The sequence below is a fragment of the Neoarius graeffei genome, chromosome 9 (assembly GCF_027579695.1).
Source record: "Neoarius graeffei isolate fNeoGra1 chromosome 9, fNeoGra1.pri, whole genome shotgun sequence".
Taxonomy (NCBI): domain Eukaryota; kingdom Metazoa; phylum Chordata; class Actinopteri; order Siluriformes; family Ariidae; genus Neoarius; species Neoarius graeffei.
This window is the reverse complement of record NC_083577.1, coordinates 85500748-85513332: the sequence shown is the minus strand read 5'-3', so window position 1 is coordinate 85513332 and position 12585 is coordinate 85500748. Positions and strand designations below refer to the sequence as shown.

General features: G+C 43.8%; 1 protein-coding gene across 3 annotated transcripts in view; it reads left to right on the top strand.

Moving 5' to 3' along the window:
- Nucleotides 1-7037, top strand: part of LOC132892060 (cilia- and flagella-associated protein 91-like) — a 66494-nt gene extending 59457 nt beyond the window's left edge. For all 3 annotated transcript variants that reach the window (XM_060930420.1, XM_060930421.1, XM_060930422.1), the window contains 3 exons: nucleotides 1050-1141; nucleotides 4054-4257; nucleotides 6781-7037. In XM_060930420.1, the coding sequence (XP_060786403.1) occupies nucleotides 1050-1141; nucleotides 4054-4257; nucleotides 6781-6809 (325 nt within the window). In that variant the 3' untranslated portion in view covers nucleotides 6810-7037. The remainder of the gene's footprint in view (nucleotides 1-1049; nucleotides 1142-4053; nucleotides 4258-6780) is intronic.
- Nucleotides 7038-12585: the final 5548 nt, after the last annotated feature.

Below are 12585 nucleotides of genomic sequence, written 5' to 3'. Positions count from 1 at the left end.
TTCCACTCCAACAGTTAGAAGTTGATCGGGCTTCCATTTGCGGTCTTTCTGTTACGCGAGTGATCTGTTCGGACGTTATCACTGAAAAGGTGAGTTTTGACAGTTTTATTTTGTTTTAGTCTTGCAGTATAAGGCAATAGAATGTTTCTTTTTCATCTTACTTTCATATTTCGTAGTGTTTGCGTATTTTTGGCCAATATTTTGCAACCACGGTCAATTTAGATCGAACTTTTGATAGAATCTACGGCCAGTCATTTTGCCCCGCCCCCGCCTCGCGCTCCGTCCGGTGCGGTAGTGATGTCCCGATGCTCGCGCGCCGCAGCAGAGACCCGCGCGACCTTCAGCCGGTACAGTCGCTGTTCTTTTACCACCACCGTTATTCTCATCTTTCCGGTGTGTTCTTGATTTTTCCATCGTGTCCTATTTCGCCGTATCAAATACCCAAAATGTATCATATTATTCATATTTAAGTGAATAATCAATCCAGTCATCATAACTTGGCATTTTAAACCCAAGCAATCAAAAAGAGGAAATGTATTCAATATTTTCACTCATCTGTGAAGGAGGGGCTTTAATTCTTCATGATGGAGTTATTTTATATGGAAATCAATTTTACAAAAGCATTTGAATTGTAATTAAAAAAAATTTTCCACAGTGGAGGCCAGATAAAGCAAGATACTATCTTTATTCTTATTAAACATGACAAAAAAACATTGAGTGTTAGGTAAATGCAAAAAAAAAAAAAATAGTAAAATTAGAAAATTTATTTTTTGATCATAATGTCCCAAATGAGAGACCAGTTTCTGAGACGGACCCGTATCACAATGACGACATTTCAGAGGGAACTAAATTTCATTGATTTTATGAAACCGAAAGGCCGTCTGTCTGTAAGACTTGGTCATATTTAGATCTCAATTTTCCTAAACAACAGATTTCTTTATTTTTTGCCATATTGAACATTGTACATGGTTTTTGATGCCCATGCTGTTCCTTTTCTTTATATATGTGTGTGTGTGTGTGTGCGTGTGTGTGTGTGTGTGTGTTCACAGGAGAAACAATATGCAGTCAGAGGAGATTGTAGCTCAACTTGTCCACAGCTTCCTCATTCCTGAAGTACAGAAGGTTATTGCCCGTGACAGAGGTGGGTTATTTCTCCCAGAGCAAGAGACGTGTCTGTTATTATTCGAGCACAACATGAAAGCAGTGTCAGCAGCAGACGGGGGGCGACCGGCCCCCCTAAAATTATGTGCCCCCCCCCAAGTTACGATGGGGGTCCTTTGACTATTTACAAGGAAGAAAAGGAGAGAGTAGTGTGAATAAACAGCCCCTGGCGGCATCCCTTTGTACTGTAGGTTGGTAGCACCCATTCGCACCAAAACCAGTGCAAATTAGCCTGGCCCTGACGTCGCCGATTGCCTCTGCTTTCCAGGATTTTCCTTATTTGGCTAACGCAGAACTGCAAAACCCATCACTTTTAGTAGACAAGCTGATTTATGAATATTCTGTGAACTAATTAACCCGTTGCTGTGGCAACTGTCTAGACATGTCTGGTCTCCTTGGGTACTCATGCCAAAGCGGGGACCCTGTGACAGCAAGGCTATGACAGTGTCGCTACATTTGTATCTGACTGATAACTCGTGTCCTGTCCGGATGGCTAGCTAGCGTTCACGAGGCGTACAAGCAGTTTTGGGCCCAAAAACTTGATGCTGCTCTAGATCTACAGGAATTCGCTTGCTGCCCAACCACTCACTGAAAATCAATATGAAGATGAGTTTCAGACAAATATCCATTGCAAACTGTTTGGGCTCGACAAAGGCAAATAAATTTTTTTAACATCCCAAGTCAAATTTCACAAACCAAGAAATGACTGTTTACTCGCACTGAAGACTAAAGGAAAGACAGTAATTCGTGCTCTTGCTTTATACCACGTAGCTGAGCAGGTATATAAATCTATTAGCTCTTTAATTCAACAAGGACATTGAGGACAAATTTTCTCGCGTTTTGTTTGTGTGTGTGTGGGAGGGGGAGAGGAGCGGATCCGTGAGAAAACTAAGGGAATGTAGTTTTTCCAGTTTACCGATAATGTCATTCACACATGCTTTAGTACACCAATGTCACACAGTTTTGATTTGAAAAATATGCAACAAACAGAAAAAAAATAATAATTCGCACCTGATCTGGAGTCACAACCAGTCATTACCGGTCAGCTGGATTTCCCGGGAGCTCACAGCGGTCCTTGAAGGATCGGGAATATTATTTTCACAGGTTTATTCCTCGGTCAGAACAGGATTGCCGAGAGATGTGATCGGATTTTAGGTATTATTACGTGTTTATTCAAATTTTCCAAGGCTATTTGACCTAATCATTGAAATATTTGACTGGCACTGTATGAAGTTTTGTCATAATGCATGTTGACAGCAACCCATAGTAAGAGGGTGTTATCCTCTCAACGATACTAAGGAGACGTAATTATGATACGTTATAGTATCATTGGTTCTGTTTCATATAGAAAAAAATACATGGACGAAATGTACTCTAATAGAGACATTAAACTTAGCTTTACTCCACCAAAATTTGCCTCTCAAAATGCGGGAAATAGCATTTTAGAGGGTTAAAAATTCCAAAATTTCCCGGGGGAGCATGCCCCCAGACCCCCCTAAATTTGTCGCGCTAAAGTAAAGCAAGTTCAGACTGAACTATAGAGGAATATGTTTATATTGGGGGCGGCACGGTGGCGTAGTGGTTAGCGCTGTCGCCTCACAGCAAGAAGTTTGAGCCCTGTGGCCGGCGAGGGCCTTTCTGTGCGGAGTTTGCATGTTCTCCCCGTGTCCACGTGGGTTTCCTCCGGGTGCTCCGGTTTCCCCCACAGTCCAAAGACATGCAGGTTAGGTTAACTGGTGACTCTAAATTGAGCGTAGGTGTGAATGTGAGTGTGAATGGTTGTCTGTGTCTATGTGTCAGCCCTGTGATGACCTGGCGACTTGTCCAGGGTGTACCCCGCCTTTCGCCCGTAGTCAGCTGGGATAGGCTCCAGCTCGCCTGCGACCCTGTAGAACAGGATAAAGCAGCTAGAGATAATGAGATGAGATGTTTATTTTGGCAGAGCTTGTGATATGAATATCAAAGCAAAAAACTGAAAGGAGGATTTTGATTGCATTTTGAGCTGTGTGCAATTTGTGGTGTAATTGTCATAGTCAGTAACATCATGCTGTGCGCTTCACATTGTGTGCCTCAAAAGCACAAAGAATTCGAAAAGATAGATAAAAAAGTTAAGGGCACAGTGTAAATGCATCTGGAAACAAGGTCAGCTGAGATTGAATCTCCAGCATTCTGGGAAATGAAGCGTAAACATGTCGAAAAGAGTGCGCAGGGCTTATCTGCCCAGCAGGGATATTTATTTCAGTGGTTGAGTGTTTGTGTTAGTGACCCGAATGTTATGACCCAGGACTTGTAATGAATGGGAGACATGCGCCTCCCACATACACGACAAAAATGATGTGTAGCCATATTTGAGCAGCTATCAAAAATAATCATTTTGAAGTGTTTTTAATGACTGGAGTTAATCACAAAAGGTCACAGCATATGTTCCATTTAGCAAAAACAGCCTGCTGCATAATAGTCAAGCATTTCCAGCCATGAATTGTGCTGTAAGGCAAATTAGTACTTCCAGCAAATTACAGAAATTCACAGGGTAGTCTGTGAGTTGGATAATTGCGGTGGCGTTACCACTGAAGTGAGTCACAACTGTGATTATAATTGTGTCTTAGCATTATGTTTCCATGGAAAATGTCACTTTTGGTCATAACCACCAATTACAATCTCACTGAAGTGGAGTAATTAATGTACTAAACCCGGGTTCACACATGTCCAACTCAGTGATACGAAATCTATTATAAGCAAACATCTGCAAAATGAAAAAGAAATCAACTTGTAACATCTCTTTAATCCTTGGTTTATCAGCTTTTCCAACCATACAGAAGTTAAGACAGAATATTTTAATGTATATATAGTGTGTGTATGTGTATATAAAACCGCCCCCTCTATCCTTTTCAGTGAAGCAGAGTCAAAGGAGGCATGTGAATGCAGCACGTACCCTCATCCATGGCACTGATAACTCCTCCACAAGCCCTCGGCCCCTCTCTCCCCCGACCAGAGCCTCCACCTCACTGCTCTCTCAGATCGTCAAGCAGGTGGAGGAGGCTTCATGCAACGGTGATCACCATCAGGAGAATGAACACACGGAGTCGGGAATAAATGGTAAGAACTATTCTCGTCTCGTCTTCTTCTGCTTTATCCGGGACCGGGTCGCGGAGGCAGCAGTCTAAGCAGGGAAGCCCAAACTTCCCTTTCCCCAGACACCTCGGCCAGCTCCTCGGGAAGAACACCGAGGCGTTCCCAGGCCAGCCGAGAGACATAGTCCCTCCAGCATGTCCTGGGTCTTCCCTGGGGCCTCCTCCCGGGGGGACATGCCTGGAACACCTCCCGAGGGAGGCGTCCAGGAACAGCCAGCCGCTGTGTCCGGGGATCAGGTCGTCGAGGCCCCTGCCTTCAACTGCCACCCAATCCACATTGCACCAGTCCCCTACTGCTACCTCTGTGGGTGGTGAACCCACAGGAGGTCGGGCCCACGTCACCTCTTCGGGCTGAGCCCGGCCGGGCCCCATGGGCAAAGGCCCGGCTACCAAGCGCTCGCATACGAGCCCCAACCCCGGGCCTGGCTTCAGGGTGGGGCCCCGGCTGCGTCATCCCGGGCGATGTCATGGTCCTCAGATTTTTCTCCATAGGGGTTTTGGTGATAATATATAATATATATAGCTATAAGAACTATTCTATATAGCTAAAAATTTATGAACACCTGACCATCACGCCTATATTTGCTTTTTGAACATCCCAGTCCAGATTTATTCACCTTTTCTGTTATTATAACCTCCACTCTTCTGGGACCGCATTCCACTAGATACACAAGCGTGTTAGTGAGGGCAGACACTGATGTTAGTTGAGGAGGCCTGGGGCGCAGTTGGCATTCCAGTTCATCCCAAAGATGTTCAGTGGGGTTGAGGTCAGGGTTCTGTGCAGGACACTCAAATTCTTCCACTCCAGCCTTGGCAAACCATGTCTTCATGGAGCTGGCTTTGTGTACAGGGACATTGTCATGTTACAGAATGAAATTGTAATGCTACAGACTACGACTGCAAGCTGCCCTAGTGGTTAGCATGTCCACCTCTCGCCCAGGAGATTGTGAGTTCTACTCGTGGTTGGGTCATACCAAAGACCATCATAAAAATGCTACCTACTACCGTCTGGCAAGGCACGCTGCAAAACAGATGCAAGTGGGGAAGTCAAACTCTCGCGGTTACCAGAGGCCCCGCCCCCCACTGTAACCCTAGCTGTATAGACCCCTTTCACTGACGTCACCCGAAACCGGAAGTAAACAGACCCTGCGCCATTTTGGAAGACCAACAAACTCGTGATAAGGGGATAATAACGGCAGCGGTATGTGAACCCACAAGAATAAAGTGGAGTGGCAAACGACTTAAACAAACAAATCTGAGCTGTTTTATTTATGATTTATTGGCCCAACAGTAGACTTGAAAGAAACCTGTGTGAGGCTTGGCAAAAAACTGTGGATATAATGGATAAGTCTGTGCATGATCTGCGGACACTTTGAGGTAAGCAAACGCAAGAAATTCAGATTTAAAACATGCTAAATTGGCCCCAAGTTGATAACTGTATGAGGAGCAAGCCTCCCAGACTTCTACAATTTAATAATAATAATAATTTAGGATGGTTTGGGGCTTGCTCGCTGCTGTCAGGTTGGTTGTTGAGTAGCCTGACTGTTTTTTTTCTTGCGTGTGGTATCATTGTTGACGCGAGGTTGTTTTTTGAACATGCCAATGTGGACACGATTTCCCCTGATGAGTTATGACTTCAGACGCGATGCGTGTGTGGAGGTGTGGAGTCCGCGTGATATGTGCGTAAGATAGGCTTCTCATGTGTTTGGAGATCCACGCTCCGAGACAAGTGCAAGCACACACACCCCCAAGGGAAAAAAAGGGGCCCCCCGAAAATATCGGCATAGTTCGAACACTGAGTGTAGGCACTGGGTGTAAACAACAAATAGTTTACAATGTCTGGGTAGCAAACAGATGGCAGAATTGGTGTCAGGTCCTCCTTATGTTTCCATTCTCCCTTGCCGCGAGTCTTACCATATGGGTCAAACCCATCAATCACAGCCAGTTTCTCCACATACTGTGCCCTTTCTGCAGCTGGTAATGTACTCACATAACCAGAATTATCATCCATCGTGTCACTTTACTCTCGCTCATACTTTGTTTTATATTGTGAGTGCATGTACTTGGTCTTCCAATATGGCACCTAACAAAATCTCGCGGCGCGGTGACGTCATGTGAAAGGGGTCTATAGGTGAAACGTCAAGGGCTATCAAAACGGAGATCGGCACTGCACCCATACGCCTCAAAGAGTTGGTTAGTACTGGGACAGGAGACTGCCTGGGAAGATCAGATTCTGGTATGAGAAGGACTTTGACTTTTGACAGAATACAAAGACATTCAAGACAATTGTGCCTTCCAACTTCGTGGCAAGAAGAATCACATACGAGTGTGATGGTCAAATGTTCACAAACTTTTGCCCGTATAGTGTACGGTTTTAGTTCATTATCTTCTTAATCATTTGAAGTTTGTGTTATTGTGAATCAGTGTTATTTTATTATTGGATGCTGTTGTGTTTACTGACCCAATTGTTTTTTTTCTTGATACACAGGTGACTTTGGAGAAACATATGTGCAATAGAGAGTGAACATGAAACCAGGACCAATCACCAAATAAAGCAGTTTAGATAGTAATATGTGTGGAAATTGTTTCATATTCAGTAGTATGTATCAGAGTCCTTCTGCTCCTTTGGTCTGTTTAAAGGCAAAAACTGACAAATGTACCATAGTAAGCCTACAGAGATCTTCAACATGGTGAAACAGACTCATACACTTCTACTATTCTTTAAAATAAATGTACAAATCAGTTCTACTACACTTGGTTAGCGCTGTCGCCTCACAGCAAGAAGGTCCGGGTTCGAGCCCCGTGGCCGGCGAGGGCCTTTCTGTGTGGAGTTTGCATGTTCTCCCCGTGTCCGCGTGGGTTTCCTCCGGGTGCTCCGGTTTCCCCCACAGTCCAAAGACATGCAGGTTAGGTTAACTGGTGACTCTAAATTGAGCGTAGGTGTGAATGTGAGTGTGAATGGTTGTCTGTGTCTATGTGTCAGCCCTGTGATGACCTGGCGACTTGTCCAGGGTGTACCCCGCCTTTCACCCGTAGTCAGCTGGGATAGGCTCCAGCTTGCCTGCGACTCTGTAGAACAGGATAAAGCGGCTAGAGATAATGAATGAATGAATGAATGAATGAATGAATGAATGAGTTCTACTACACTTTCTGATAGCATGGTCTTCCTGCCTCACTGATCCCACAACCAATGCCTCAATTCTGACCTCGAAAAAAAAAAAAAGTGAAAATTATCCTTTCAACTCCTTCAGGAGCCTTCATCAGGGATGGGAAGTGACATCAAGACCTTTTCTTGGGTATGTCCAAGAATTTTGTGCAGTAAAAAGTTTTAAAACCTTTTTATGGAATTGACTGCTGTATAGATGAAAATCTTCAACGTGAGAATTATGGGTTGAATTTCAGAATCTGCTTCATCAGTGTGTACGACAACTAAACAAAAGGCCAGACACACTTCCATTAGTAAATGATTGGTGGAGATTTTTACAGCAGATTGCACATCGAGCTTATTTACACCAAAAAACACAAAGTGCAATCAGACTAAACCTAATTTAAGCACAGCCACTGATTTACAGTAATTACAGGGAAAATTAACATTAGTAAATGCCACACTGCTGTAATTTTAATTAGCCAACTGGCTAGTTCCATCTGCTACCACTGGGAAGCACAGTTATGTTGGCAAAGTTGATTATTCAACAACCTAGTCTTTATAATCAGTGATCTAGATGTCTGCATATATCTCAAGTCAAGTTTCATGTCAGCAGTAAATTGGTGGACTGTATTTTGCATAATGATACCCACCTATTCGAGGACAAATACTGGTTTGTATATAAGCAAATCAGTATGTGTGCACAGATAAAACCTTTTGGTCATTCATTCACATGCTTTAAAACAAATGCAACCACCACATACTTTACAGTACCCAGGTTACCAATAAATTACTGTAAAATCTACACTAAATTTTCTGACAGTCCTGTTACTATAGAAATGATAACATATGCATTAATGCAATCCCTTGGTTTGAATTAAATGCTATGGAAGCCTGAAGCCATCCATCCATCCATTATCTGTAGCTGCTTATCGTGTTCTACAGAGTTGCAGACAAGCTGGAGCCTATCCCAGCCGACTACGGGCGAAAGGCGGGGTACACCCTGGACAAGTCGCCAGGTCATCACAGGGCTGACACATAGACACAGACAACCATTCACACTCACATTCACACCAACGCTCAATTTAGAGTCACCAGTTAACCTAACCTGCATGTCTTTGGACTGTGGGGGAAACCGGAGCACCCGGAGGAAACCCACGCGGACACGGGGAGAACATGCAAACTCCGCACAGAAAGGCCCTCGCCGGCCACGGGGCTCGAACCCGGACCTTCTTGCTGTGAGGCGACAGCGCTAACCACTACACCACCGTGTTGCCCTAAAATAAGGTTATTTATTATTATAATGAGGGCTGGGTGATGTGGTGATATAATATTGATACTGTGATGTGTTATGTGTGTGATGTGGGTGCACCATCTGTAAGTAGACGTCTGACGTCACTGTTGGGGTGTCAAGAAAGTAGGCCCCAATTATGCCGGCAGCGGTCACAGCGCACCACACATTCAGGAGAAAAATAATCCATTAGTGTTCACATAATTTTGACTAACCCTGTATAAAACAACACCATTTTATGGTAAAGGGTAATGCATAGTTAACTTGATCAGAGTAACTTCATCTAATCTTATCTCATTATCTCTAGCCGCTTTATCCTTCTACAGGGTTGCAGGCAAGCTGGAGCCTATCCCAGCTGACTACGGGCGAAAGGCGGGGTACACCCTGGACAAGTCGCCAGGTCATCACAGGGCTGACACATAGACACAGACAACCATTCACACTCACATTCACACCTACGCTCAATTTAGAGTCACCAGTTAACCTAACCTGCATGTCTTTGGACTGTGGGGGAAACCGGAGCACCCGGAGGAAACCCACGCGGACATGGGGAGAACATGCAAACTCCACACAGAAAGGCCCTCGCCGGCCACGGGGCTCAAACCCGGACCTTCTTGCTGTGAGGCGACAGCGCTAACCACTACACCACCGTGCTGCTCCAGGCTGAAATTTTGAAAGTAATTACAGATCCAATAAAATATTTGTAAAAAGCTATCAGGACTGATTGATGAACCTGAAGTCTATGGAGTTTCCTCAAGAAAAAGAGGCACTGCTGACACTCTGAAAAGATGTTTTTAGTGTTTGGTTGAAAGGTAAGTCTGTGATCAGTTGTTTCCTAAGGTATCTCTATGACTCAACTCTATCTATTTGCTGGTTGTTGACTGACAGATTGGGGATACTGGGAGGTTCTTTATGCACGTCAGCAACCAGTTATACGAAACTTGCTCATATTTATGAGACAGTAAGTCATAATTATGGTGGCACAGTAGTTTGCACTGTCACCTCGCAGCAAGAAGGTTCTGGGTTTGAGCCCAGTGGCTGACAGGGGCCTTTCTGTGTGGAGTTTGGATGCCTGAGTGGGTTTTCTCCAGGTGCTCCGGTTTCCTCCCACAGTCCAAAGACATGTGGATTAGGTCAACGGGCGACTCTAAATTGCCCGTCGGTGTGAATGTGAGTATGGATCATTGTTCATTTCTGGGTTAGCCCTGTGATAGATTGGTGATCTGTCCAGGGTGTAACCTGCCTCTCACCCAAAGTCTGCTGGAATTCTTCATGAGCATATGAGGTCATGCTTATTTTCCAAACCAGAAGTCTGCCATGTTGAATGATAGCAACCAAGATAGTGGCGCTTCATGTGTGAGCTGCTGCTACGCTTCATGATTTTCTTTTGATTTCATTGCCTTTGAAGAAAGACAGTGCCTACTTTGTGTGCAGGATATAATTGCGGTAGTAATGCTACTCGTGACAAAGATAAATGGTTCTTCAGAATTCCCAAAATAATTAAAAACGGCAACAAAACAGATGAACTGTCCAGAAAACGCCATGCATACGCTGTGGTTCAAAATCATATGTTGTAAGGACTTAACTGAGGAAAAAGCTAACACACCCGTGTGTGTGTGTGTGTGTGTGTGTGTGTGTGTGTGTGTGTGTGTGGTGACCACTTTACATCTGGTAAGAGTTCATTGCTAATTAAAGCTCTGTTTTCTGCCGATTAAATTGAACTTTTGAGCAGTGTTTCTTGAGATCATTGAGAATGGTTTACATGAGCATGAACAAGCACCCTGTCATCTGTTAATTGTTTGGTAAGAAGACGACCAACCAACCCAGCCAGACACAAAGAAAATGTTGACATCTAAGCTCTTATAAGCCTTCATTTATGTGTTGGTTGTCCACGAGGTTTGTAGAACGAGATAGTTCACAATATCAGGGGAGTCAATTGCTGGTAATGAGGCTAAATCCTCTGTATAATCAGACGGCTTTAACAGAGGACTCCAGAGAATCATAATATTTCGAGAAAGTCGGAGATACATCACAGTTATTGTTCACACGAGAAGGCATATTGGATTTGTATATCATCCAACATGGTGGTGGGTGCATACGTCACACTATTTTGTCACATGGCTGCACACGAAGAATTGGCTCCAGCTCACCTGATGGATAAAAGATATAACTAGACTGGACAATTCCCCGGGGGAAATTGTGAGAGGATGCAGTGCGCAAAGCAATTCGGTCACGCATGTTTGCTGGCCGGGAATGTGTGACCTGCAATGATGTTTCAATGCAATGATTATGTGTGTGCTTGAGACAGCAGCCGTCATGAAGAAGAGCTATTCAAGAGTATAAACAAAGTGACTACAGGCGGAAATTAGCATGTACTGCTATAACCTGGGACAGACATCTGTCCTTACCACAAGGATAATGTTTAATTTGTGCACTGTCCCTTTTAAAAATAAAATAAACTCTAAACTCTAAGAAGAGTGGTTGTAGTTTGTATGTACGAACAGAAGTGTTCCTAATAAAGTGGGCGGCTAAGGTGAAGTGTCATGCCGACCGAGGCTGTTTTTCTGTCCCGTTTATAATGGGTGTCAATGAGGCCATTCGGCTGCCCTCTTCTCAGTTTGAGGCTTCTCATTCAAAAACTGTAAATCCTATCGTTTAGATAGACACATTGTGTGAATCAGGACAAGTTTTACTACTACTTTTGAGAAAATCATGTCTGTAGAGTGAAATTTGTGGCTGAAAACACAGTTTAAGCGAGAAAGTTTGAGCTTTTTTTCCAAGCCGTCTCCACTCTGACTTAACGAGCTTCACTGGTGTGTAACGCAATAGACACCCATTCAAAAGCCGAATTTTCTCCCGGAACCCACATGGCGTTTGAGCCGGGACTGATCCGAAAGTGTAGAACCTAGCAGAAAAGTTGAATGCCAGATCCACAGAGGAGAAGTTTTCCTACGTTTTAGAGTTTGAATCACGTCTCTAGGTGAAAGCATGCCAGAGCAGCGGATGTTTGAAAAAGTGCTTTTTTTTCAATTAATTCCATAGAAATGAATGGGGGTTTTTTGGGAAAAGTGTGACTACTACTTTTCAGAAAATTATGTCTGTAGTGTGAAATTTGTGGCTGAAAACACAGTTTAAGTTTGAAATTTTGAGCATGATTTATGTGTGTGCTTGAGACAGCAACCCCCCCCCCCCCCCCCCCCCCGCCCTGTCATTGGCCCCAGTCGGCATGGCGACGGGCCTCAGGCGAGCTAAGACACACAAGGTATTGAGTTTTCTGCTGTTTTTTTGCTCAGGACCAGGCCTCGAACAACGACAAATAACTCGACCACGAAAGCAGCTATTCACAAAATTCTTTCACAGTGAGCGCTAGAAGGGTCTCCTGAATAAAATGATGTATTTTTTTTCTCTGTAGTGTTAAAAATAAGGACACTAGAGCGATTTAAAAATAACTGACTTTTCTGTCACGTTTATAATGGATGTCAATGAGCTAAGACACACAAGGTCTTGAATTTTGTGCTGTGTTTTACTACGGACCAGGCCTCGAACAATGACAAATAACTCGACAACGGAAGCAGCTATTCACAAAATTCTTTCACAGTGAGCGCTAGAAGGGTCTCCTGAATAAAATGATGTATTTTTTTGTCTGTAGGGTTAAAAATAAGGACACTAGAGCTATTTAAAAATGACTGACTTTTCTGTCACATTTATAATGGGTGTCAATGAAGCCTCTCGGCTGCACTCTTCTCAGTTTGAGGCTTCTCATTCAAAAACTGTAAATCCTATCGTTTAGGTAGACACATTGTGTGAATCAGGACAAGTTTTCCTACTACTTTTGAGAAAATCATGTCTGTAGAGTG